The sequence below is a fragment of the Durio zibethinus genome, chromosome 22 (genome assembly GCF_047325235.1).
Source record: "Durio zibethinus cultivar Kanyao isolate XHJ-2024 chromosome 22, ASM4732523v1, whole genome shotgun sequence".
Lineage (NCBI taxonomy): Eukaryota > Viridiplantae > Streptophyta > Magnoliopsida > Malvales > Malvaceae > Durio > Durio zibethinus.
Window position 1 is genome coordinate 21,704,555 of NC_143183.1, and position 27,173 is coordinate 21,731,727.

Consider the following 27,173-nt stretch of genomic DNA (forward strand, 5'->3'; position numbering starts at 1 on the left):
TAGTGAATTGTTTTTGAGATTCTGTAAAAAGTAATTTTGATCCATTTTGCTGTATGGTCTCCATTCTAGACAGAGAAAAAGCTTTAAGAATTTGACAAATTTGGGGGTTTGGCATAATTCAGTTGACTAACTACATTTTTTTATTATTTTATGTGATTTAATTTCAAGTCCTCATCACATGTTCTTGAAATGTGCTATTGAATGTTAAATATGGATAGAACAAAGGACTAACGGGTAACTCACATTTAGTATTTTCAGTTGATTTCTTTGACCTCCAATCTGTTGAAAGTGAAATCTTGAAGACTGAAATATTCCTTTTCAAACATTATATATTGGTAATAACTAATCCATTAGGCGGATTCGATTTGATTTTTAAAAATATATATATAATATTTTAAATTTTTAAAATTTAATCTAAATTCATATTAATATCCTCTTAAAATCAATCTAATTTTAATTAAATTTTATTGATTTGATTCGATTCATCGATTTTTAAATTTTAATTATATATATTATTTTAATAAAATTTTAAATATATTTAAATAAATTTATATATAAAATAATTATTTTTATTTTATAAAAATTTAAAATATATATAAAATTTGATAAAAAATATATAATTCAATTTAATTTTTTTTTTTTTTTTACATTCTAATCCAAAATCTTATTCAAACTTAATATATACATTTAATGTCCGAATTTGATCTGAACTAAATAAAAAATATTAATCCAAATTGAACTGAACACTACGATTTTAAATTAATTTTTAATTTTCTCTTTTTTTTTCTCTTTTTTTCTCACCTTTAATTACAGTGCTTGAATAAGGCCTTGAACCTCTTATTCATCTTTTCTCAAAAGGATTAATGAATAAAATGGACAAAATTTTCTTGATAATTGATAGCAGGATTAAAACATGAGATCGGGCTTCACATGCCAATAGGTTCAAGAGAATCAAAATAAGAAAAAAAAACAATGCTCAAAATTTAAAGATACAAAACTCTAAAATGTGCTATACCTCTGCTTTTCTTTCTTTTTCCCCCCTTAATAATACCATAACAAGTATTACTAAACCAGAAAAACGATCCATTGGCTCAATGAGGCTCAATAAAGCCTGAGCAGATCAACTGTCCTCTCATGAAGCTGGTGCAATTCGCCTGTAAACTGCTCGGAAATTCTGTCCTCCATTCCTAGCTACCTTTTGTCCTTCTTCGGTTGCGGTGCTCAAGAGTTTTACTACAGGGTCTGCTTCAAGCTCATTCTCTAAGAGGGCTTCAAACATGGGATGATTCTCTAAACAAGACTTCATCCATTCTCCAAGTTCTTCCACATCTGTAATTGTGTATATAATCCCACCAACCTGAAGGGCATAAGCATATTCATCTAGCAAGTGGGGACTAATTACCCTGCGACGATGATTTTTTTCTTTGAAGTGAGGATCAGGGAATAGGAAAAACATCTTTGAAAGCTGTCCTTTCTCAAAGTAGTTGGGTATGTATTTCATCGAATTAGTCCGAACAACAGACACATTCTGGTATTGACCGGGATTTGCCACCCTCAAGCCTGAAATCCTTTCCTTCACATACTCGGTCACTTTATCCCTAAGCTCCATCCCAATCATTAGAGTTTCAGGGAAAAGAGTTGAAAGACTAATTAGAAGCCCTCCAAAACCACAACCAATATCCGCAAACTGAATCTTTCTGGAACTATCAATCTGATCAGATGATAAGAACAATTGAGGGTAATGAAGTGAGCAGTCAACATGGCTTGGGGAGAGAGGAACAGGGAAGTGGGAGTCACTTAGTGGATTGCTGTGTGCTCGCGCTCGGTAGAATCGTTTCCGAGGCAAGCCAGTGGATTTGTTTATAGTTGGGCTTGCCTTGTTTTCCAACATATCTATCCCTACATGCTGTATAATATCAAGTCAAAACCTCAGGGAACGTAGAGGGAAACTGCAAATGAAAATTCAAGTGAAAAGCATGTTCGCAAATTAATTCTTCCCAAAGCCATTTTTTTATATTTGAGGCTATCAGGATTGAACTCTAATCACTAAAACTAAAACTCCGACACTCTACCAACAGATCATACGACTGTTTACCTTTCCAAAGCCATTCCAACACATGCCTATCATTCAAGACCAAAATCACGAAACCGGTTAACAGGATTAATAAAAAGGGTTTTTCAACTTGTGAGAATAGAATTAAGTGTTACATCTGTACTTTTTCCCCTTTCCAGTTAATAAACTTTGCTTATTAGTTAAGATCAAAACCAACTAAGGCCAGTGCACAAAAATTACTTTGAAATCAGAGGTTTCCTCGAGCTAATGCCAAAATCCTTCATGTTTTCTGTTTCACTAGTGAGACAAGTGAAAGAAAAAGCAATCAAAACAGGCTTTTATTTATTAATACCAATAGAAGAAAGCCTTCAATGCAGCGAAAAGCCCTTGCATTACATGGAATTCCAGTTTTCTCAGCAGCCAAACAAAGGGTTAATCACAAACAACACTTACAAAATGGGCACCCTTTCTGGTTCTCAAATCTATTAAGCAAACAAAATACTAAGTACTAAACACAACATAAACAAAACAAAGGAAGAAACTGAACTTTCTTTTACAGAAACAGAGGAAACCCAAATCGACAAATCCCAACGAAAATGAAATAAAAAGTTCAAAACTTAATAGTTCAATGGAATTACCGGAATCGGAGAAGCGATGAAGAAGCGTTCTTTTGCTTTCTTCGGCGAGGGGTGTACGCTTAATTCAAGAGTGATCAGAAATGATGGCTTGACATTGAAAACGCCGTCGTATAATTAGATTAAGGAATTGGGCCAATGATTTTTTTATTCTTTTTTATCTTGGACTACATTTTAACTTTGGGCTTTTCGAATACATCAAACTTCTTGAAGCCCATATTTAATAGCAAAAAATGAAAATTGAACTAGAAAAAAAATTTTCCATTAAGTTGAATGCTAATAAACTAGAAATTTTTTTGTGTTTTGAAAAATTTTTTTCGATAGTTAATCTAATTGTATTCAACATTTTATAACTATGAAAATATATTTGCTATAGCCGTAATAAAAAAGAACAACCAAACTACATATTTATTGACCTTATACCCAAATTTCAACCAAAAATAAGTATACATTAAATGTTAGTTGGTTTGTTGGTATGTAATGAATTTATGCTTCATTTGGGTGATGGATGATAAAAGTTTTTATTACATCATTATGTTCATTTTAGAATTAAATTTCTAATCAATCATTTAAATGAATTCATTATAATAATAATTTAAACTATGACACAATGAAATGATATAAAAATCATACAAATACAATACATAAAAATGATACAATTAAAAATTTTAATAAAAATATATATTAATTAATACAATCGCATATATTTTATATTTTTTTATCGATATGAATTATAAAACATAATTTTTATATAAAATATAATATAAATATATGAATTATCAATATTTTATATAATACGAATAAATAAATTATTATATCTAATTATAAAAAATGATTTTATTTATTATAAAGATAATAATAATCAAGAGCTTGAGAAAGAAAGAGCGACTGCAACACTCCAAATTTCTGTAAGCAAAAGTCCTTTGGATCTGAGGATGGCCCAATAGAGACACAAAAGGAAAAAATAAAAACATAAGATCCTAAAAATGAAAGTCAAAAAGAATATTCCAAACTACTCAAGATTATCCTTTTCAAGAGCAATCATTGAACAACCCAATGCCAAAATTTCCATCCATTTGTGGATTCAAACATACAAAGTCTCACTATCTTTTGTAAATTTTAAAGGAAAATTACAAAGAAAAACCTTTCATTTAAAAGGAAGAAATAAACTCTTTTCACATCTCAAAATCCATTTATTTGGTATAAAATATAAATAGAAAGTAGAAAAAAAAAAACAAAACACATCCCATTAATTTGAAAAAAACAATCTACTTTTTCATTTTTCCCCCAATTAAAAAGAAAAAAATATTTTATATAATTAAAAGGAAAAAAAGTTATTGAATTATTTCATTTGTTTAAATAAACCCTTATATTTTGATTTATATCCAAGTAAGTTTTATTTTAAATAAAAAATTATTTACATTAAAAACTTATTTAAGTATAAATTAAAATTTTAAAATTTTATTTGGATGCAAATTAAAAATTAAGTTTTTATTTGAATATAATAAAAATATAAATATTTATCTAAATAAAATTATAAAGTTCAAGAGTTTTTTTTTATTATTTTAACTTAAAAAATATATATAAGTTTCCTAATATTTCATGAAATATATGAAATTACTTATAATTTATGCTCTTCCTATTTATATATATTATCATTACCCTAAAAAGTATTTTACCATATAAAAATGTATATATCTTTAAATAAAAAATGTTAAATTCAAACTTTTATTTTTCAAGATAAATCTTAAGAAATAAAACATCAATAAAATCAATAAGGGAATTGGCTCTTCTAAGATTATTCAAGAAGATAATTATATTGATAAATTCATTTGACATACTATGATTGAATTATATATATATTGATAAATTCATTTGTCTCTAAATAAGTGATTTTAACATCAAATCTTATCAGCAACCTTTATTAACAGTAATCTCAATTGCATGGTCTATCAATTTCTTTATCCAAACTTTTTAAAAAAAAATTAAAATTATCAATAATTATATAAAATATTAAAATTTTTATTTATGTAATCAAGAACCAATTTTCAACAAGAAAAAAACAAAGGAGTTGTAAAATTGTGTAAAACAAAAGAAGATAAAGTTAAAGAAAAAAAAAGTTTTCAAACTAAAATTTAATAATTATTTAAATTTTTTATTTTTAATTATAATCAGATAAATTTTTTATTTTTATTTTAAACTAATTACATTTTTAAATTAATTTTTTAAATATTCATTTTCATTCAATTAAACTTTTGATTAAAAAAATAATTAAAAATTTTTTCTATCAAGGACTCAATTTGTAAAAGTAAAAAATTAAAAATTTAAATGATTGAAAAAAACAAAAGTGATTTAGATGATTATTGGATTTTAATTTAAGGGTTTTTTAGACAATTTAATCAAAACAAAAACTTTCCGGACTATTCTATCATTATTCTTTTATTGTTATGGAAAAATTAAAAAACCAAAAAAAAAAAGTCACGCGCTTTTATTTCCTCTTTTCATCACCAATCGCCACATCTCTGCCCTCAGCTTCATAAGTCGCCCTTGTACTCTTCTCTTCCCCACCACCACCATTTAATAAAAATAATTTTAAAAAAAATGAAAAATTCATATTAAACCTTTTTTTTTTAAATCAAGCAATTAAAAATCCTCATTGTCTTCTCCTAATTCAGTAAAACCCTAGATATACTCACACCACTGCCCCCCTTAACCTGAGAAGAAAAACCCACCCTTCTTTTTCAACGGTGTCATTTTTGTTTTAAGCTTTTTTTTTTTTTGGCGTTCTGTACAATGTCGAGTTCTGATGGAGTTTCGATCGTGAGAAGCCGAGGCAGCGAGAATCGATTTTTATATTATTTTTATATTATAATATTTTATTATATTTAAAATTATCCGATCAACTTTTGGTTTCCTATCTTTCATCTTTGTTTGAAACCAAGCTGCTTTCTATGTTTTTTACCATCTTATGTCAGAGCTAGTTGTTTACTAATTTTGTTTGATGCTTAAATATTCTAAAATTGTTTACATTTCAAAATTCAACAATGTTCCATGAAAGAGGCTAAACAATTCCTGATTAATTTGTTTTGAATCAAAGTTTAAAAAGTGGGAAAAACTCAATTCCGAGGCCAAATTCAATGAATGATTTGATTCATTTTATTTACTTTTGTGTGTGTATATATATATATATATATATATATATTTACCTTCCTTGCTTTCCACGCACCCAATTCTTGAATTTTTAAACCAGCAAAAAACAACTCCCAATTGGACTGTAGTTTGATTAAGGTAAAAGCTGAAAAGGAAAGACGTTTGTTTATAGCCGCCAAGCAAAAGATTGGGTCAGCTCAAAGAACCAACAAAAATCTTGATCCAATTCTAAAATTCAAATAATCTAATCTATCCGAATATAAAGCAACATGTGAACTGAAGTGTTTTTACACAAAAGAGGCGAATGAAGTGAGATTTTTATTTTTTTTTTGCTAAAATTTATTGAAGCAATCTGAACATATTTATGATCAAACAGATTTTGCCTTGAGAAGTATAGGCTTCCACGAAGATTGGTATACTTTGACCCAAGCTATTTCAAAAAAGGTTAGTAAAGATGATATATACAAATAAGAAATATAAAAAATTAACGTAAAAGTTTAGTAAGCAAATAATATATATAAATAAAATATATAAATTTACAAGCTGAATAAATGTTTCGTTATATATCTTATCTAAAATTTTCTAATACAAGAGAATGCATGGCTTTAACTTAGGTTCAGACTTTTAAAGTTTATTTACATGTTATGTTTAAAAGTTTGATAATTTAATGGTTCTCAAATTATTGCTTACATCATTCTCTATTATAGACTAGTAAGACATATCAATCCTTACCCATTATAAGTTATAAGCAAAAATGATTCAATTTGAATAAGAAATTTTTGCTAGCCCATGCGGAGATATGATATCTCACAAAGACGCAAGTATTTTACTCTTTCTTAAGGGACAGAACTCGGATGTAGAATTCATGTTATGCATGTGCAAATTAATGATAAATATATAAAATGAATAAATAAATAAAACAAATAAAATACAAACAAGAGAGAAATAAATCTTAAATTTATTAGGTTAAGCTTGGATAACAAAAAATCATTTACTGGCTTAACACTCGATCTCTCCAATGGAGTCGTCAAATTGTCATAACATAAATATCCGTAAACCTATCGCTAGATGTAGACTAAAGGAGTCGCCATCAATATTTTTTTTAAGGTGTGATTGATCACTAACAAAATCTGTCCCATTTAAAGAGAAGTCTCAAGATTAACTTAGGTATCTATAAATAGTAGATTCTAGTCTACGAAATCAAAATTTAGATTCGAGAATACGATTATGCATGAAAAAGATTATAGCACCCTTACAACTCTCATCCAAAAGATGGTACCTATCTGATTTCAAGTTATCCAAGCCTTAAAACATATTTAAAATTTATCAAATAATTTAATTTTGAAAATTTTACTTAAATTACTCTAATATATTGATAATAATTTAAGAATATTTTCTCACATCAGAAGTATTCAAAAAAATTATTTGTCATAGTTTGAGAGGCCTTATCGTTGGATTCACTTAATTTTACTTCAAAAAATAAATACCTATAAATCGAGTTTATAAGAAGAAATATCCTTCAATCTATTGGTAAAATTTTTTGTTAAAAATTATCCTCCAATCTGTTGGTAGGAATTTATGCAAAAAGATGAGAAATATTATTTTATTATTTTTTTAAACTTGATTTTTTTAGAAAATTATAAGGCTTTCCGATATGATGTAAAACCTTATTTTGAAATAAAATATTGGCACTCCAATCTATTATAAGGCTTTTTATTTTTATTTTTTTGAAAAAAAAAAATTATAAGGTTTTTCAATATGTTGGTAAAATCTTTTTTTTTAAACGATTGTCTTCCAATCTGTTTGTAAAACTTTTATTTAAATATGTTTTTATAAAAAAATATTTAAAAAGAATAGATAATCAAATAAACAATTAAATAAAACAATTAAATAAATAAAAATAAAATAAAATAATACTTAGTTAGCTTGGCTAAGCGGCTGAGCTCTGCGGCTTACTAGAATAAGTCCTCACAATTTCATATTTTGCAAAGAATTCCAAAAAAAAAAAAAAATCACTACCAAAAGTCATATTTTTTTCTAAATGATTTTCCTTTCCTTTTTTTCTCGAGAGTTTCAGTATAATCTTTTTCTCTATTTTTTTTCTTTATCTTAAAACAATTTATAGAGATTTTCTAGTTAGAAACTTTAGAATTCCATTGATTGTCAAGGATTTTTAAAATTTTTTAAATCCCTTTAATTTAGGTAAAATCAATTTAACAAAAACCCTAACTTTGATACTCTGTTATCCTTTTTTGTTTGATTTCCTATTTCATGCTAGTTTAAAAAATTCTTAAAAATTCCTCTTTGCACGATTTTGTATAGGATTTCAAAAAATTTTTGCTTGATTTTTTTCCTTTTTTTATTTATTTAATTTTTATTAAAGAATAAACATACAAATAAAAATAATATTTGTTGGGGCAAAACCCACATCAAAGTAATATACATTTGGCTTATAGCCCCACAATCTCGAAAAAATTGAAACTAAAAATTTGAATGCACACTCCGAATGAAATAAGATGTCTACGCATATAAGCCATCAATTTCATACTATTACAAATGCGTGAAGTAAAACCTTTGCTTATATAAAAGCTAATTTTTATTCGATTAAAGAGAACTAGAAAAAAAATTTGCAATAGTAATTTGAAATAGTTTATTTAGCAATAAATCAAAATATAAAAATTTATTTAAGTACAATAAAAAAGATAAGAGTCTCTTTAAATAAAATAATAAAATTTTAAAAAAAATCTATATTTTAACCTTTAGACATCTATAAGGAAAAAAGACAAAAAATAATTACGTTTGACGATGTGGCCTTTGGTCATCAAAACAGACCGCAAATTTGCAATATATAGTAAGATGAAGGAAGTTTTTTCCTTGCAAAGATAGACGCAGTTGTCGTAACGATTTTGTGTCCGTCCGACGAATTTGAAAACAAAATAAAAAATAACGGAGTCGCCATCAATCTTTTTTTGGCTAGATGCGATTGGTCACCTATTAAAACATATCTTTTTAATAAATCTTAAAATTAATTAAAATTTATTAAAAAGATAATTTTAGGGTCTGCACAACTGTCTGGGTTTGAGAGTCGGTTACGTGTGAGAAATTATTAGCACCCCCACAGCACCCGTTAAAAACGGTACCAATTGACTACATGTTATCATTTGATTTTGATAAAAATAGTATTATTTTCGGTATTTGAAAATTAATTTTCTTGATTTTTTTATTTATTGTTTTTATATTCAAATATTATATGAGAAAAATAAATTAAAACTTTTTTTTTGAAATAATTCATAAAATGTTTCAGTACGTTGGTAACATTAGAAGAACTCTTTCTCACCGAGAGATTTTTTAGGCATCACTTTTCGGAATACCTTAGAATCTTACCTTTGAAGGTCCGAATTTACTTTTCGTAAAAAATTATGTCATGTATGCAATGCAAATAATAACATGTTGATGCACATATTTTATTCTTTTTTAAAAATTTTATTAATTTTTTTTATTTTTAATTGAAATTTTGAAGAAAAAAGAATTTAATTATATTGAAGATTTTTTATAACTATTCCGATACGCTGGTAATATTTTACGAAAAATATTCTCACCTAAAGATTCTTAAAGCATCTCTACTCGAAATACTCTTAGAATCCCATCATTGGATTAAATTTCTTTCCTTCTCATTTTTATTACTTATATTTTTAATATATTAATCAATTTTTATTTATTATTTTTTAAAAAAAATTTTTACTGTATTGAAAAATTTTTTATAAATACTCCAATACACTAGTAGTATTTTAAAAAAATCTTCTCACCTAGAGATTTCGTAGGTATCACTACTCGGAATATCTTTGAATCTCATCGTTGGATAAAAATTTCATTTTCCTACATTTTTTATTAGTTTAGTATTATTATTAAATTTATTTTTATATTATTTTATTTTTTAAAGTTTTTTTAAAAATTAACAAAATTATAAAAAAATTTAACCACATATTTCATCATTTAATCTAACAAATATAAATATTTTAATATGCATAAATATTAATAAAATAATATATAAAAAATAAGAAAAATTCAAAAAATAAATTTTTTTACCTGAACCGAACCGGTCAACGATCCAGTCAACACACGATTCGATTCCGTGGTTCGATCCGATGGTTCAGCTCTGTCTGGGCGGTTCAGTTCTTGCCCAGTCAGACCGGTCAGAGGTTGATGGAGAAGCGGATCGTCAGGTCGGGTGTGCAGACCCCGGGTCGGGTCCGGGTCGACGCGTGAATCTTCCTTGACCTAAACGACGTCGTTTTGAGCGTTTATCGAAATGACATCATTTTTATTTTCACTATTTATATCAAAGGTTCAAACAATTTTTTTGGTCATTTTTCCTTTCTTCTCCAAAAAAAATAACTATTTTTTTCTCTCCTTTCTTCTCAGACCAAAAAAAATTAGGGGACCAGCCGACCGTTGTCGTCGTCGCGCCGTCGCCGTTTGTCAGTCACCGTCCGCTATCACCGGTGGTCAAAAAATCTTTAAAAAAATTTAAAAAATTCTCCTCGTCCCCCTAAACACAGATCTGGGCTTGATTTCTCCCGAAAGTATCCCAAACGACCCAGATCGACCTTCAAAGTTTTAGCCAAATGAAAAAAAAATTTTCTTTGTGTTTTTTTGGTTTGCTTTTTTTTGTGTGTTTTTGTAGGTGTATTTTGGTGCTGGGTTCCCCGTTCTAGGAGACTGTTTCTGCTTTTTTTGTGTTTCTGCAAAATTTTTTTGACAGAAGTTCTCTTTTTTTTTTGTAAAATTTTTTTACCATTTTTTTTCGGTCTTCCTCCTTTTCATTTACAGATAACAAGCTCTATTTATAGAGTTTTTTTATATTTAAATCCCAGATCTTCTGAGATTCGAATCCTATTTTTTTAACTGAAAATTCACGTCTGTCGTTCGTGATTGGCGGCTTGTCGGTTGGCCGCTGGCAGCTAGCGACGGTGATTTTGAACTTTAGGGATTGTACATTTAATGCAGTAGATTTGAATCAGATAAAGAAAAAGAAGAAGAAAGAAAAAAATAAAAAATGAAAAAATAAATAAATAAATAAATAAATAAATAAATAATAATAATAATAATAATAATAATAATAAATGATGTTTACAGCAATAAAAGGATAAAGACAAATATCTTAAATTTAAATTTTAAATTTATTAAATATTAAAAATGATTATATCAATTAATTTAGTTAAACTTTGATTTTGATGAAGACAACTTTGATTTTCTAATTTATTATCATAAGTGAAAAAAGAAAAACCAAAACAATATATATATATATATATATATATATTCTCTTTGTCCTAAATTATTTGAGTGTTATACATTAATTTTCATGGAATAAGTGTAATTTTAATTTTAGTTTAACTACGATCATAAAATTCCAACTTTTCGGACAAAATATCCGAAAAGGACTAGGGTACGTGTCAGAATTAGTTTCACATTTCTTCTGAAACTTGACTTTGTCATGTTCAAGATATGTAACCAGTAAATCTTGAGAGATGAAGATAATGCACTCATCATTTTCAATGGATAGCTTTATCAGAAAACAACTTTTAATTTAAAGCTTAAACACATTCGATGCTCCTTTATTTATTACTGGCAGTTGACATTTTCAGTTCGAGCTTCCTGGTAGCCACGATGAACTGTGAACTCTTATTAGCAATATGAAGGTCATATGGACCAACAACTGCTAAAACTAGAAAGTAAAAAAAAAAAAAAAAGACATGCATTCCACATTGTATGATCATTGAAGTGGATGCTATCTCAAATTCTCAATTTTGGGATTTTTAGCAGGCATCAGGATTTGCCAAGAGGTAGGCTTCAATGGCCTTGAACATTCCCGAGGCCTTTTCTTTGCCTGCCTTGATTCCCTCTTCCTTGATCTCAAAGTCGCCAATGGTGTAATACTTACTAGTAGTCTTACATATGGATCCCCCAGCTGCAGAGGGTTCTAATTTGGTCTCGTAAGTGATTTTCTCAAGAGTGTTCATCAAAGCATCCCCTTCAATTATACTGTAACTATATACAAAATTTTCTGTGTCTAGTTTTTCTATCTTCTGCTTCACATAATTGAATTGGCTTCCTGTTGAGGAAAGGCAAATATTAGGCTTTGGTTTCACAAATGAGAAAAAAAAAAAAACCCGGAGCTATACTTGCAAGTTATAATTCCATATATTATATTCAAAATATTTAGCTGCCTACATAAACTAACAAACCTTCTCCGAAAGTAACTTTCTTGATGCTTCCAGGCTCACCATTGCCTTCAATGTACTCAACACTCTTAAAGGCCTGAGGAACAACCTTGGGAATGAGCTTGTCACCATCAAGGATACAAGCCTTGAACATCTTGGCTGGTGGGATTGTAGTAACAACCTCAGATTCGTAAGTGAAAACACCCATGATCGCTTTGAGATTTGGAAATGATCAGAGGAGGAGTGAAAATAGAATTGATTGATATTTTGCAGAGAGATTTTTGAGGTGTGGAGATGTGAACCTGAAGTTGTAGTATTTATAGAGTAAGAATGAAGATTAATCCAGAAATTAAGCACCTAAAAAAACTTGCAATTGATTCTGGTTTGTGTACTGATCTTACATATTCTTCAATATGCAACAGACAAGCTTACTATAAAGAACAAATTTATGGATCTTGAAAGCAATCAACATCAGAAGAGGATTAAAAAGAAAGAACTCTAATATTTTAAGCACTGAAGACCTTGGATTCAAGTGCTTGGCATTCAAGTGCTTGACCTATTAGGAACTCGTAGGTATGTGGTAAATTGTAATTATAATGATTAACTTATAAAAGTATCTAGTATATGTTTTTCATTTCATATATCAGAGATAACACAACTCAAACTCTTTTTATTACAACGAAACACAGATGATCATAACCAGAGACCACCACTTTTATTACCCAATCAAAGACAGTTTTGGCAAAGACAAAAGAAAAATACCAAAATCACACCATTAAAACTGAGACGACACGAGGATAAGCAAGCAGGAGCTGATAGCAACCTAGTTGTAGAGATGAGGATTTGCCAAGAGGTAATCTTCAACAGCCTTATACACTGCCGCTTGCCTTTCTGATCCAGCCTTAATTTCCTCTTCCTTGATCTCAATGTCACCAATGGTATAATACTTGCAGATTCTCTTGCAAAGGGTTCCTCCACCTGGTGCTGCCTCAAACTTGGTCTCATAAGTGATTTTCTCAAGTACGTTCATCAATGCATCACCTTCGATCACACTGTAAGTGTGTGACAAGTTCTGTTTGTCCATTGCTTCAATCTTTTGCTTCACATACTTGACTTGGCTGTCTGCATTTGTTACCAAGCAAATAAGAATCATTTTTCACTTAATAACTTACATATAGTACTTAGGTTGCTCCTATTATTTATTTTTTTTTCTAAAATACTAGAAAAGTCCCTAAACGATCCCAAATTTTTTTAAATAAGTTTATATATTTTTATTATATTCAAATAAATCTTTATTATTTTATTCGTATTCAAATAAATCATTATTTCAAACGAAAATTTGATTTACATTAAAAATTTATTTAAATACAAATTAAAGGTTAATAATTTATTTTAATATAAATTAAAAGGTTAAAAACTTATTTGAATGCAAATTAAAAATTAAAAAATTATTTGATTATAATAAAAGTATATGAATATATTTAAGTAAAGTGATAAAATTTAAAAAAAAAAAATTATTATTTTAATCTTATTTTTTAAAATATCGTATCCAACAAATATTCAATAAAATTGGACAGAAATATAAAAGTCTCATCTTCTAAATATATGAAAAAATTTCTTAAAGATTAAACATAATTATGTCCGAATAAAATTAAACATAAATAACAAAGTTTAATCCTTATAAACTTTTTAAAATTCTGAACATATCCGTATCCAATACTCATCTCAAAAAAGCTAACCTTCAGCAAAAGTAATCTTCTTGATACTTCCAGGCCCACCATCTCCTTCAAGGAGCTCAATGCTTTTGACTGCATGTGGCACAACCTTGGGGAAAAGGTTGTCAAAATCAAGAACAAAGGCCTTGAATACCTTGGTTGGGGGGAGTGGACTAATAACCTCAAATTCGTGAGTGACAACACCCATGATTCTAAACTAGGATTTTGAAAATGTTCAAATTAAAGTAGATAAAAAGACAACAAACAGGATGATGAACCTATTGTTTGAGCTGTGGGGAAGAAAGTGAGAACTAGGATGGCATTTATAGACTGCATTTGAAGCTGAAAATTAAAATTTCTTCAATTTTTTTTTGGTTGGGTATATCCAACATAGTCATTACTCTTCAAAGAATTTGCACTAGTCAAAGAAAGCATGCACCCTGCATGAGAATTTCATAGTAAATCTCCTATTGGTCATTTTTGTTCCAATTCCTTTGCTTTGTATTTGCTTTATTTTTTATTGAAAATGCTTACGTATATATGTGGAAAGAAAATTAGAGGGAATGATCAAATGTGCTGACAAGGAACTTCAAATTTGATTAATTACATGGATAATAAAGTTTAAGTACTTTTAATTTTTCCCTAAATAAATAAACAATAAAAATTTTACCATTTATGATATTATAGGTCCATATATTTTTATTGTATTCAAATAAATTTTTAATTTTTAATTTATATGAACAGTTAATTTAAACTCAAATAAACCTTTAATTTTTAATTTACATTTAAATAAACTCTTAACATAATACATAATAATGCATGTAAGATACCAGTTTTTTACGATCATAAATGCTTGAAGTAAAATCTTTATTTATATAAACAATCAATTTTACATGATTAAAAATAATGAAAAAAATTGCAGTATTTAATTTGAAATAAAGGTATGTTTAGATGTAAATCAGAATATAAAAATTTATTTGAATGTAAGAAAAATATAAATTTGTATAAATAAAATAATAAAGTTTAAGAATTTTTTAAATTTTAATCTCCGAACATTTATAAGGAAAAAAAAAAAAAAAAAAAAAAAGATTGGATCAAGGAATAATTACATTTGATCGAGGTGGCCTTTGGTCATGAAAACAGACAGCAAAATTTCAACATAACAATAGAGGAAGATGATCGCAATCTTTTTCATACAATACCAATCGTAGTAAAAGAATAAAAAATTTTATCTGAAATTTAAATTTTAAATTTATTAAATATTAATTTTTAAAAATAATTATACAAATAAATTGAGTTAAACTTCAATTAAGATAAAAATTTAATATATTATAATATTAAAATTTATTTTTTTATAAAATTAAAGTTTCCTAATTTTTAATATCAAAAGTAAAAAAATCATAAAAATAATTTTAAACTATAAAAGTAAGAGTTTTAAATATTTAAAAAATAATTTTGATAAAAAAAAAAAAGGACTGATGGAGTATATATATTAAATGAATAATCAAATGTTGAAGAAGACTTTGAACTATCTAGAAAGCAACTGCTGAGAAAAATTCAAAGCTAACAGACGCAAGTTACTCATACATATCTTTACCTTGTTTGCAATATTCGAGAAAAATTTTCAAACTCTTCTAGGTATATGTTTTTGTTTTGTTTTCCCCTTTCCCTTTTGTTTTTTTGGGCTGCTTGAATTTCATTCAAGAATGTAACTATAGCACAAGATTGGACCTCAATATTTATGGAAAAGATTTATAAGAAGTGAAGTTTGTAAAATTTTTTATTAAAAGTAATAAAAATTAAAATTAATAAATTTAAAGATCTCATTATATAAATTAATTGTGTAAAATTTAATAAATTTTGATATATTTATTAAATAAAAATTTTTAATAAAAATATTATTAAAATTTTTATCATTAAATAAATATCGATTACATTTAAATTATAAATAATTTTTTTAATAATTTTTTTACATATTATTAATTTTTATGTTAAATTCTATTAATTTATTTGTAACGCTTCCAATCCCACATCAGAATGATGTGTGAATAAAGAATAATATATAGGTAGAGATTTAATCTTAAACTTATGAGATACTTTTTATGCGATCTTCAAGTCAAAGCGGATAATACCTCGCTGGTTGGGTATGGATCTCCACAAATGGTATCAAAGCGGTCATCAGTCAGTGACTATGAGAATTATTAAGTGCTACACGATAGTTTGGTATGATTTTGGTTACGTGGATGAACTCGACTTGACAGAAACGTCAAACATTAAAGGTGAAGAGATTGTAATGCCTCTAATACCACATTGAAAGGATATATGAATAAATAATGATATATATGTAAAGATTTAATCACAAACTTGTAAAATATTTTTTGTGAGACAAAATCGTAAGATATTCAGATAAAAACAAATAATAACTCACAAATTGAATGTAGATCTTCACATTATCAATTTGAATATTTTTATCAAAATTTTTATTTATTTATTTATAATAAAAAATTTCACAAACTTTACCTACAACAAACAAGTTTTGTCTAATGTTTATACCCTTGTTTATACTTGGTATTTAGATAAAGAAATTTTGATAATTTCGTGAAAGTTATTACGAAATCTTAGGCTTAATTACCGTCACATAATCCTAATTATTCAATCAAATCTTGATTGAAGATTTATATAGTGAATTGTTTTTGAGATTCTGTAAAAAGTAATTTTGATCCATTTTGCTGTATGGTCTCCATTCTAGACAGAGAAAAAGCTTTAAGAATTTGACAAATTTGGGGGTTTGGCATAATTCAGTTGACTAACTACATTTTTTTATTATTTTATGTGATTTAATTTCAAGTCCTCATCACATGTTCTTGAAATGTGCTATTGAATGTTAAATATGGATAGAACAAAGGACTAACGGGTAACTCACATTTAGTATTTTCAGTTGATTTCTTTGACCTCCAATCTGTTGAAAGTGAAATCTTGAAGACTGAAATATTCCTTTTCAAACATTATATATTGGTAATAACTAATCCATTAGGCGGATTCGATTTGATTTTTAAAAATATATATATAATATTTTAAATTTTTAAAATTTAATCTAAATTCATATTAATATCCTCTTAAAATCAATCTAATTTTAATTAAATTTTATTGATTTGATTCGATTCATCGATTTTTAAATTTTAATTATATATATTATTTTAATAAAATTTTAAATATATTTAAATAAATTTATATATAAAATAATTATTTTTATTTTATAAAAATTTAAAATATATATAAAATTTGATAAAAAATATATAATTCAATTTAGTTTTTTTTTTTTTTTTACATTCTAATCCAAAATCTTATTCAAACTTAATATATACATTTAATGTCCGAATTTGATCTGAACTAAATAAAAAATATTAATCCAAATTGAACTGAACACTACGATTTTAAATTAATTTTTAATTTTCTCTTTTTTTTTCTCTTTTTTTCTCACCTTTAATTACAGTGCTTGAATAAGGCCTTGAACCTCTTATTCATCTTTTCTCAAAAGGATTAATGAATAAAATGGACAAAATTTTCTTGATAATTGATAGCAGGATTAAAACATGAGATCGGGCTTCACATGCCAATAGGTTCAAGAGAATCAAAATAAGAAAAAAAAACAATGCTCAAAATTTAAAGATACAAAACTCTAAAATGTGCTATACCTCTGCTTTTCTTTCTTTTTCCCCCCTTAATAATACCATAACAAGTATTACTAAACCAGAAAAACGATCCATTGGCTCAATGAGGCTCAATAAAGCCTGAGCAGATCAACTGTCCTCTCATGAAGCTGGTGCAATTCGCCTGTAAACTGCTCGGAAATTCTGTCCTCCATTCCTAGCTACCTTTTGTCCTTCTTCGGTTGCGGTGCTCAAGAGTTTTACTACAGGGTCTGCTTCAAGCTCATTCTCTAAGAGGGCTTCAAACATGGGATGATTCTCTAAACAAGACTTCATCCATTCTCCAAGTTCTTCCACATCTGTAATTGTGTATATAATCCCACCAACCTGAAGGGCATAAGCATATTCATCTAGCAAGTGGGGACTAATTACCCTGCGACGATGATTTTTTTCTTTGAAGTGAGGATCAGGGAATAGGAAAAACATCTTTGAAAGCTGTCCTTTCTCAAAGTAGTTGGGTATGTATTTCATCGAATTAGTCCGAACAACAGACACATTCTGGTATTGACCGGGATTTGCCACCCTCAAGCCTGAAATCCTTTCCTTCACATACTCGGTCACTTTATCCCTAAGCTCCATCCCAATCATTAGAGTTTCAGGGAAAAGAGTTGAAAGACTAATTAGAAGCCCTCCAAAACCACAACCAATATCCGCAAACTGAATCTTTCTGGAACTATCAATCTGATCAGATGATAAGAACAATTGAGGGTAATGAAGTGAGCAGTCAACATGGCTTGGGGAGAGAGGAACAGGGAAGTGGGAGTCACTTAGTGGATTGCTGTGTGCTCGCGCTCGGTAGAATCGTTTCCGAGGCAAGCCAGTGGATTTGTTTATAGTTGGGCTTGCCTTGTTTTCCAACATATCTATCCCTACATGCTGTATAATATCAAGTCAAAACCTCAGGGAACGTAGAGGGAAACTGCAAATGAAAATTCAAGTGAAAAGCATGTTCGCAAATTAATTCTTCCCAAAGCCATTTTTTTATATTTGAGGCTATCAGGATTGAACTCTAATCACTAAAACTAAAACTCCGACACTCTACCAACAGATCATACGACTGTTTACCTTTCCAAAGCCATTCCAACACATGCCTATCATTCAAGACCAAAATCACGAAACCGGTTAACAGGATTAATAAAAAGGGTTTTTCAACTTGTGAGAATAGAATTAAGTGTTACATCTGTACTTTTTCCCCTTTCCAGTTAATAAACTTTGCTTATTAGTTAAGATCAAAACCAACTAAGGCCAGTGCACAAAAATTACTTTGAAATCAGAGGTTTCCTCGAGCTAATGCCAAAATCCTTCATGTTTTCTGTTTCACTAGTGAGACAAGTGAAAGAAAAAGCAATCAAAACAGGCTTTTATTTATTAATACCAATAGAAGAAAGCCTTCAATGCAGCGAAAAGCCCTTGCATTACATGGAATTCCAGTTTTCTCAGCAGCCAAACAAAGGGTTAATCACAAACAACACTTACAAAATGGGCACCCTTTCTGGTTCTCAAATCTATTAAGCAAACAAAATACTAAGTACTAAACACAACATAAACAAAACAAAGGAAGAAACTGAACTTTCTTTTACAGAAACAGAGGAAACCCAAATCGACAAATCCCAACGAAAATGAAATAAAAAGTTCAAAACTTAATAGTTCAATGGAATTACCGGAATCGGAGAAGCGATGAAGAAGCGTTCTTTTGCTTTCTTCGGCGAGGGGTGTACGCTTAATTCAAGAGTGATCAGAAATGATGGCTTGACATTGAAAACGCCGTCGTATAATTAGATTAAGGAATTGGGCCAATGATTTTTTTATTCTTTTTTATCTTGGACTACATTTTAACTTTGGGCTTTTCGAATACATCAAACTTCTTGAAGCCCATATTTAATAGCAAAAAATGAAAATTGAACTAGAAAAAAAATTTTCCATTAAGTTGAATGCTAATAAACTAGAAATTTTTTTGTGTTTTGAAAAATTTTTTTCGATAGTTAATCTAATTGTATTCAACATTTTATAACTATGAAAATATATTTGCTATAGCCGTAATAAAAAAGAACAACCAAACTACATATTTATTGACCTTATACCCAAATTTCAACCAAAAATAAGTATACATTAAATGTTCGTTGGTTTGTTGGTATGTAATGAATTTATGCTTCATTTGGGTGATGGATGATAAAAGTTTTTATTACATCATTATGTTCATTTTAGAATTAAATTTCTAATCAATCATTTAAATGAATTCATTATAATAATAATTTAAACTATGACACAATGAAATGATATAAAAATCATACAAATACAATACATAAAAATGATACAATTAAAAATTTTAATAAAAATATATATTAATTAATACAATCCCATATATTTTATATTTTTTTATCGATATGAATTATAAAACATAATTTTTATATAAAATATAATATAAATATATGAATTATCAATATTTTATATAATACGAATAAATAAATTATTATATCTAATTATAAAAAATGATTTTATTTATTATAAAGATAATAATAATCAAGAGCTTGAGAAAGAAAGAGCGACTGCAACACTCCAAATTTCTGTAAGCAAAAGTCCTTTGGATCTGAGGATGGCCCAATAGAGACACAAAAGGAAAAAATAAAAACATAAGATCCTAAAAATGAAAGTCAAAAAGAATATTCCAAACTACTCAAGATTATCCTTTTCAAGAGCAATCATTGAACAACCCAATGCCAAAATTTCCATCCATTTGTGGATTCAAACATACAAAGTCTCACTATCTTTTGTAAATTTTAAAGGAAAATTACAAAGAAAAACCTTTCATTTAAAAGGAAGAAATAAACTCTTTTCACATCTCAAAATCCATTTATTTGGTATAAAATATAAATAGAAAGTAGAAAAAAAAAAACAAAACACATCCCATTAATTTGAAAAAAACAATCTACTTTTTCATTTTTCCCCCAATTAAAAAGAAAAAAATATTTTATATAATTAAAAGGAAAAAAAGTTATTGAATTATTTCATTTGTTTAAATAAACCCTTATATTTTGATTTATATCCAAGTAAGTTTTATTTTAAATAAAAAATTATTTACATTAAAAACTTATTTAAGTATAAATTAAAATTTTAAAATTTTATTTGGATGCAAATTAAAAATTAAGTTTTTATTTGAATATAATAAAAATATAAATATTTATCTAAATAAAATTATAAAGTTCAAGAGTTTTTTTTTATTATTTTAACTTAAAAAATATATATAAGTTTCCTAATATTTCATGAAATATATGAAATTACTTATAATTTATGCTCTTCCTATTTATATATATTATCATTACCCTAAAAAGTATTTTACCATATAAAAATGTATATATCTTTAAATAAAAAATGTTAAATTCAAACTTTTATTTTTCAAGATAAATCTTAAGAAATAAAACATCAATAAAATCAATAAGGGAATTGGCTCTTCTAAGATTATTCAAGAAGATAATTATATTGATAAATTCATTTGACATACTATGATTGAATTATATATATATTGATAAATTCATTTGTCTCTAAATAAGTGATTTTAACATCAAATCTTATCAGCAACCTTTATTAACAGTAATCTCAATTGCATGGTCTATCAATTTCTTTATCCAAACTTTTTAAAAAAAAATTAAAATTATCAATAATTATATAAAATATTAAAATTTTTATTTATGTAATCAAGAACCAATTTTCAACAAGAAAAAAACAAAGGAGTTGTAAAATTGTGTAAAACAAAAGAAGATAAAGTTAAAGAAAAAAAAAGTTTTCAAACTAAAATTTAATAATTATTTAAATTTTTTATTTTTAATTATAATCAGATAAATTTTTTATTTTTATTTTAAACTAATTACATTTTTAAATTAATTTTTTAAATATTCATTTTCATTCAATTAAACTTTTGATTAAAAAAATAATTAAAAATTTTTTCTATCAAGGACTCAATTTGTAAAAGTAAAAAATTAAAAATTTAAATGATTGAAAAAAACAAAAGTGATTTAGATGATTATTGGATTTTAATTTAAGGGTTTTTTAGACAATTTAATCAAAACAAAAACTTTCCGGACTATTCTATCATTATTCTTTTATTGTTATGGAAAAATTAAAAAACCAAAAAAAAAAAGTCACGCGCTTTTATTTCCTCTTTTCATCACCAATCGCCACATCTCTGCCCTCAGCTTCATAAGTCGCCCTTGTACTCTTCTCTTCCCCACCACCACCATTTAATAAAAATAATTTTAAAAAAAATGAAAAATTCATATTAAACCTTTTTTTTTTAAATCAAGCAATTAAAAATCCTCATTGTCTTCTCCTAATTCAGTAAAACCCTAGATATACTCACACCACTGCCCCCCTTAACCTGAGAAGAAAAACCCACCCTTCTTTTTCAACGGTGTCATTTTTGTTTTAAGCTTTTTTTTTTTTTGGCGTTCTGTACAATGTCGAGTTCTGATGGAGTTTCGATCGTGAGAAGCCGAGGCAGCGAGAATCGATTTTTATATTATTTTTATATTATAATATTTTATTATATTTAAAATTATCCGATCAACTTTTGGTTTCCTATCTTTCATCTTTGTTTGAAACCAAGCTGCTTTCTATGTTTTTTACCATCTTATGTCAGAGCTAGTTGTTTACTAATTTTGTTTGATGCTTAAATATTCTAAAATTGTTTACATTTCAAAATTCAACAATGTTCCATGAAAGAGGCTAAACAATTCCTGATTAATTTGTTTTGAATCAAAGTTTAAAAAGTGGGAAAAACTCAATTCCGAGGCCAAATTCAATGAATGATTTGATTCATTTTATTTACTTTTGTGTGTGTATATATATATATATATATATATATATTTACCTTCCTTGCTTTCCACGCACCCAATTCTTGAATTTTTAAACCAGCAAAAAACAACTCCCAATTGGACTGTAGTTTGATTAAGGTAAAAGCTGAAAAGGAAAGACGTTTGTTTATAGCCGCCAAGCAAAAGATTGGGTCAGCTCAAAGAACCAACAAAAATCTTGATCCAATTCTAAAATTCAAATAATCTAATCTATCCGAATATAAAGCAACATGTGAACTGAAGTGTTTTTACACAAAAGAGGCGAATGAAGTGAGATTTTTATTTTTTTTTTGCTAAAATTTATTGAAGCAATCTGAACATATTTATGATCAAACAGATTTTGCCTTGAGAAGTATAGGCTTCCACGAAGATTGGTATACTTTGACCCAAGCTATTTCAAAAAAGGTTAGTAAAGATGATATATACAAATAAGAAATATAAAAAATTAACGTAAAAGTTTAGTAAGCAAATAATATATATAAATAAAATATATAAATTTACAAGCTGAATAAATGTTTCGTTATATATCTTATCTAAAATTTTCTAATACAAGAGAATGCATGGCTTTAACTTAGGTTCAGACTTTTAAAGTTTATTTACATGTTATGTTTAAAAGTTTGATAATTTAATGGTTCTCAAATTATTGCTTACATCATTCTCTATTATAGACTAGTAAGACATATCAATCCTTACCCATTATAAGTTATAAGCAAAAATGATTCAATTTGAATAAGAAATTTTTGCTAGCCCATGCGGAGATATGATATCTCACAAAGACGCAAGTATTTTACTCTTTCTTAAGGGACAGAACTCGGATGTAGAATTCATGTTATGCATGTGCAAATTAATGATAAATATATAAAATGAATAAATAAATAAAACAAATAAAATACAAACAAGAGAGAAAAAAATCTTAAATTTATTAGGTTAAGCTTGGATAACAAAAAATCATTTACTGGCTTAACACTCGATCTCTCCAATGGAGTCGTCAAATTGTCATAACATAAATATCCGTAAACCTATCGCTAGATGTAGACTAAAGGAGTCGCCATCAATATTTTTTTTAAGGTGTGATTGATCACTAACAAAATCTGTCCCATTTAAAGAGAAGTCTCAAGATTAACTTAGGTATCTATAAATAGTAGATTCTAGTCTACGAAATCAAAATTTAGATTCGAGAATACGATTATGCATGAAAAAGATTATAGCACCCTTACAACTCTCATCCAAAAGATGGTACCTATCTGATTTCAAGTTATCCAAGCCTTAAAACATATTTAAAATTTATCAAATAATTTAATTTTGAAAATTTTACTTAAATTACTCTAATATATTGATAATAATTTAAGAATATTTTCTCACATCAGAAGTATTCAAAAAAATTATTTGTCATAGTTTGAGAGGCCTTATCGTTGGATTCACTTAATTTTACTTCAAAAAATAAATACCTATAAATCGAGTTTATAAGAAGAAATATCCTTCAATCTATTGGTAAAATTTTTTGTTAAAAATTATCCTCCAATCTGTTGGTAGGAATTTATGCAAAAAGATGAGAAATATTATTTTATTATTTTTTTAAACTTGATTTTTTTAGAAAATTATAAGGCTTTCCGATATGATGTAAAACCTTATTTTGAAATAAAATATTGGCACTCCAATCTATTATAAGGCTTTTTATTTTTATTTTTTTGAAAAAAAAAAATTATAAGGTTTTTCAATATGTTGGTAAAATCTTTTTTTTTAAACGATTGTCTTCCAATCTGTTTGTAAAACTTTTATTTAAATATGTTTTTATAAAAAAATATTTAAAAAGAATAGATAATCAAATAAACAATTAAATAAAACAATTAAATAAATAAAAATAAAATAAAATAATACTTAGTTAGCTTGGCTAAGCGGCTGAGCTCTGCGGCTTACTAGAATAAGTCCTCACAATTTCATATTTTGCAAAGAATTCCAAAAAAAAAAAAAAATCACTACCAAAAGTCATATTTTTTTCTAAATGATTTTCCTTTCCTTTTTTTCTCGAGAGTTTCAGTATAATCTTTTTCTCTATTTTTTTTCTTTATCTTAAAACAATTTATAGAGATTTTCTAGTTAGAAACTTTAGAATTCCATTGATTGTCAAGGATTTTTAAAATTTTTTAAATCCCTTTAATTTAGGTAAAATCAATTTAACAAAAACCCTAACTTTGATACTCTGTTATCCTTTTTTGTTTGATTTCCTATTTCATGCTAGTTTAAAAAATTCTTAAAAATTCCTCTTTGCACGATTTTGTATAGGATTTCAAAAAATTTTTGCTTGATTTTTTTCCTTTTTTTATTTATTTAATTTTTATTAAAGAATAAACATACAAATAAAAATAATATTTGTTGGGGCAAAACCCACATCAAAGTAATATACATTTGGCTTATAGCCCCACAATCTCGAAAAAATTGAAACTAAAAATTTGAATGCACACTCCGAATGAAATAAGATGTCTACGCATATAAGCCATCAATTTCATACTATTACAAATGCGTGAAGTAAAACCTTTGCTTATATAAAAGCTAATTTTTATTCGATTAAAGAGAACTAGAAAAAAAATTTGCAATAGTAATTTGAAATAGTTTATTTAGCAATAAATCAAAATATAAAAATTTATTTAAGTACAATAAAAAAGATAAGAGTCTCTTTAAATAAAATAATAAAATTTTAAAAAAAATCTATATTTTAACCTTTAGACATCTATAAGGAAAAAAGACAAAAAATAATTACGTTTGACGATGTGGCCTTTGGTCATCAAAACAGACCGCAAATTTGCAATATATAGTAAGATGAAGGAAGTTTTTTCCTTGCAAAGATAGACGCAGTTGTCGTAACGATTTTGTGTCCGTCCGACGAATTTGAAAACAAAATAAAAAATAACGGAGTCGCCATCAATCTTTTTTTGGCTAGATGCGATTGGTCACCTATTAAAACATATCTTTTTAATAAATCTTAAAATTAATTAAAATTTATTAAAAAGATAATTTTAGGGTCTGCACAACTGTCTGGGTTTGAGAGTCGGTTACGTGTGAGAAATTATTAGCACCCCCACAGCACCCGTTAAAAACGGTACCAATTGACTACATGTTATCATTTGATTTTGATAAAAATAGTATTATTTTCGGTATTTGAAAATTAATTTTCTTGATTTTTTTATTTATTGTTTTTATATTCAAATATTATATGAGAAAAATAAATTAAAACTTTTTTTTTGAAATAATTCATAAAATGTTTCAGTACGTTGGTAACATTAGAAGAACTCTTTCTCACCGAGAGATTTTTTAGGCATCACTTTTCGGAATACCTTAGAATCTTACCTTTGAAGGTCCGAATTTACTTTTCGTAAAAAATTATGTCATGTATGCAATGCAAATAATAACATGTTGATGCACATATTTTATTCTTTTTTAAAAATTTTATTAATTTTTTTTATTTTTAATTGAAATTTTGAAGAAAAAAGAATTTAATTATATTGAAGATTTTTTATAACTATTCCGATACGCTGGTAATATTTTACGAAAAATATTCTCACCTAAAGATTCTTAAAGCATCTCTACTCGAAATACTCTTAGAATCCCATCATTGGATTAAATTTCTTTCCTTCTCATTTTTATTACTTATATTTTTAATATATTAATCAATTTTTATTTATTATTTTTTAAAAAAAATTTTTACTGTATTGAAAAATTTTTTATAAATACTCCAATACACTAGTAGTATTTTAAAAAAATCTTCTCACCTAGAGATTTCGTAGGTATCACTACTCGGAATATCTTTGAATCTCATCGTTGGATAAAAATTTCATTTTCCTACATTTTTTATTAGTTTAGTATTATTATTAAATTTATTTTTATATTATTTTATTTTTTAAAGTTTTTTTAAAAATTAACAAAATTATAAAAAAATTTAACCACATATTTCATCATTTAATCTAACAAATATAAATATTTTAATATGCATAAATATTAATAAAATAATATATAAAAAATAAGAAAAATTCAAAAAATAAATTTTTTTACCTGAACCGAACCGGTCAACGATCCAGTCAACACACGATTCGATTCCGTGGTTCGATCCGATGGTTCAGCTCTGTCTGGGCGGTTCAGTTCTTGCCCAGTCAGACCGGTCAGAGGTTGATGGAGAAGCGGATCGTCAGGTCGGGTGTGCAGACCCCGGGTCGGGTCCGGGTCGACGCGTGAATCTTCCTTGACCTAAACGACGTCGTTTTGAGCGTTTATCGAAATGACATCATTTTTATTTTCACTATTTATATCAAAGGTTCAAACAATTTTTTTGGTCATTTTTCCTTTCTTCTCCAAAAAAAATAACTATTTTTTTCTCTCCTTTCTTCTCAGACCAAAAAAAATTAGGGGACCAGCCGACCGTTGTCGTCGTCGCGCCGTCGCCGTTTGTCAGTCACCGTCCGCTATCACCGGTGGTCAAAAAATCTTTAAAAAAATTTAAAAAATTCTCCTCGTCCCCCTAAACACAGATCTGGGCTTGATTTCTCCCGAAAGTATCCCAAACGACCCAGATCGACCTTCAAAGTTTTAGCCAAATGAAAAAAAAATTTTCTTTGTGTTTTTTTGGTTTGCTTTTTTTTGTGTGTTTTTGTAGGTGTATTTTGGTGCTGGGTTCCCCGTTCTAGGAGACTGTTTCTGCTTTTTTTGTGTTTCTGCAAAATTTTTTTGACAGAAGTTCTCTTTTTTTTTTGTAAAATTTTTTTACCATTTTTTTTCGGTCTTCCTCCTTTTCATTTACAGATAACAAGCTCTATTTATAGAGTTTTTTTATATTTAAATCCCAGATCTTCT

The 27,173-nt window shown here is 27.1% G+C and overlaps 2 protein-coding genes and 2 pseudogenes across 4 annotated transcripts; all 4 read right to left on the reverse strand.

Moving 5' to 3' along the window:
* Positions 1-864: 864 nt before the first annotated feature.
* On the reverse strand, positions 865-2,766 carry LOC149512708 (tRNA (guanine-N(7)-)-methyltransferase pseudogene; annotated as a pseudogene). Its single transcript, XR_016332134.1, has 2 exons — positions 2,692-2,766; positions 865-1,906 (listed from the first exon to the last, which is right to left on the reverse strand). The product of XR_016332134.1 is annotated as a tRNA (guanine-N(7)-)-methyltransferase pseudogene (transcript).
* An 8,673-nt stretch (positions 2,767-11,439) lies between these two features.
* Positions 11,440-12,522, reverse strand: LOC149512709 (major allergen Pru av 1-like). Its single transcript, XM_089751752.1, has 2 exons — positions 12,084-12,522; positions 11,440-11,950 (listed from the first exon to the last, which is right to left on the reverse strand). Exons 1-2 carry the CDS (start codon positions 12,265-12,267, stop codon positions 11,655-11,657), a joined length of 480 nt encoding a protein of 159 aa, XP_089607878.1. The 5' UTR covers positions 12,268-12,522; the 3' UTR covers positions 11,440-11,654.
* Positions 12,523-12,658: 136 nt separating this feature from the next.
* Positions 12,659-14,049, reverse strand: LOC111306896 (major allergen Pru ar 1-like). Its single transcript, XM_022904895.2, has 2 exons — positions 13,799-14,049; positions 12,659-13,181 (listed from the first exon to the last, which is right to left on the reverse strand). Exons 1-2 carry the CDS (start codon positions 13,980-13,982, stop codon positions 12,883-12,885), a joined length of 483 nt encoding a protein of 160 aa, XP_022760630.1. The 5' UTR covers positions 13,983-14,049; the 3' UTR covers positions 12,659-12,882.
* A 3,269-nt stretch (positions 14,050-17,318) lies between these two features.
* On the reverse strand, positions 17,319-19,220 carry LOC149512710 (tRNA (guanine-N(7)-)-methyltransferase pseudogene; annotated as a pseudogene). The gene is made up of 2 exons (XR_016332064.1): positions 19,146-19,220; positions 17,319-18,360 (listed from the first exon to the last, which is right to left on the reverse strand). The product of XR_016332064.1 is annotated as a tRNA (guanine-N(7)-)-methyltransferase pseudogene (transcript).
* Between the last annotated feature and the right edge of the window lie 7,953 nt (positions 19,221-27,173).

Excerpts from the sequence above, each read along its gene's own strand:
- LOC111306896 (XM_022904895.2), bottom strand. The coding sequence starts at position 13,982 with ATGGGTGTTGTCACTCACGAATTTGAGGTTATTAGTCCACTCCCCCCA. Across the intron at positions 13,182-13,798 it reads GAAGATTACTTTTGCTGAAG|ACAGCCAAGTCAAGTATGTG; the intron begins GTTAGCTTTTTT and ends TAACAAATGCAG.
- LOC149512709 (XM_089751752.1), bottom strand. The coding sequence starts at position 12,267 with ATGGGTGTTTTCACTTACGAATCTGAGGTTGTTACTACAATCCCACCA. Across the intron at positions 11,951-12,083 it reads GAAAGTTACTTTCGGAGAAG|GAAGCCAATTCAATTATGTG; the intron begins GTTTGTTAGTTT and ends TTTCCTCAACAG.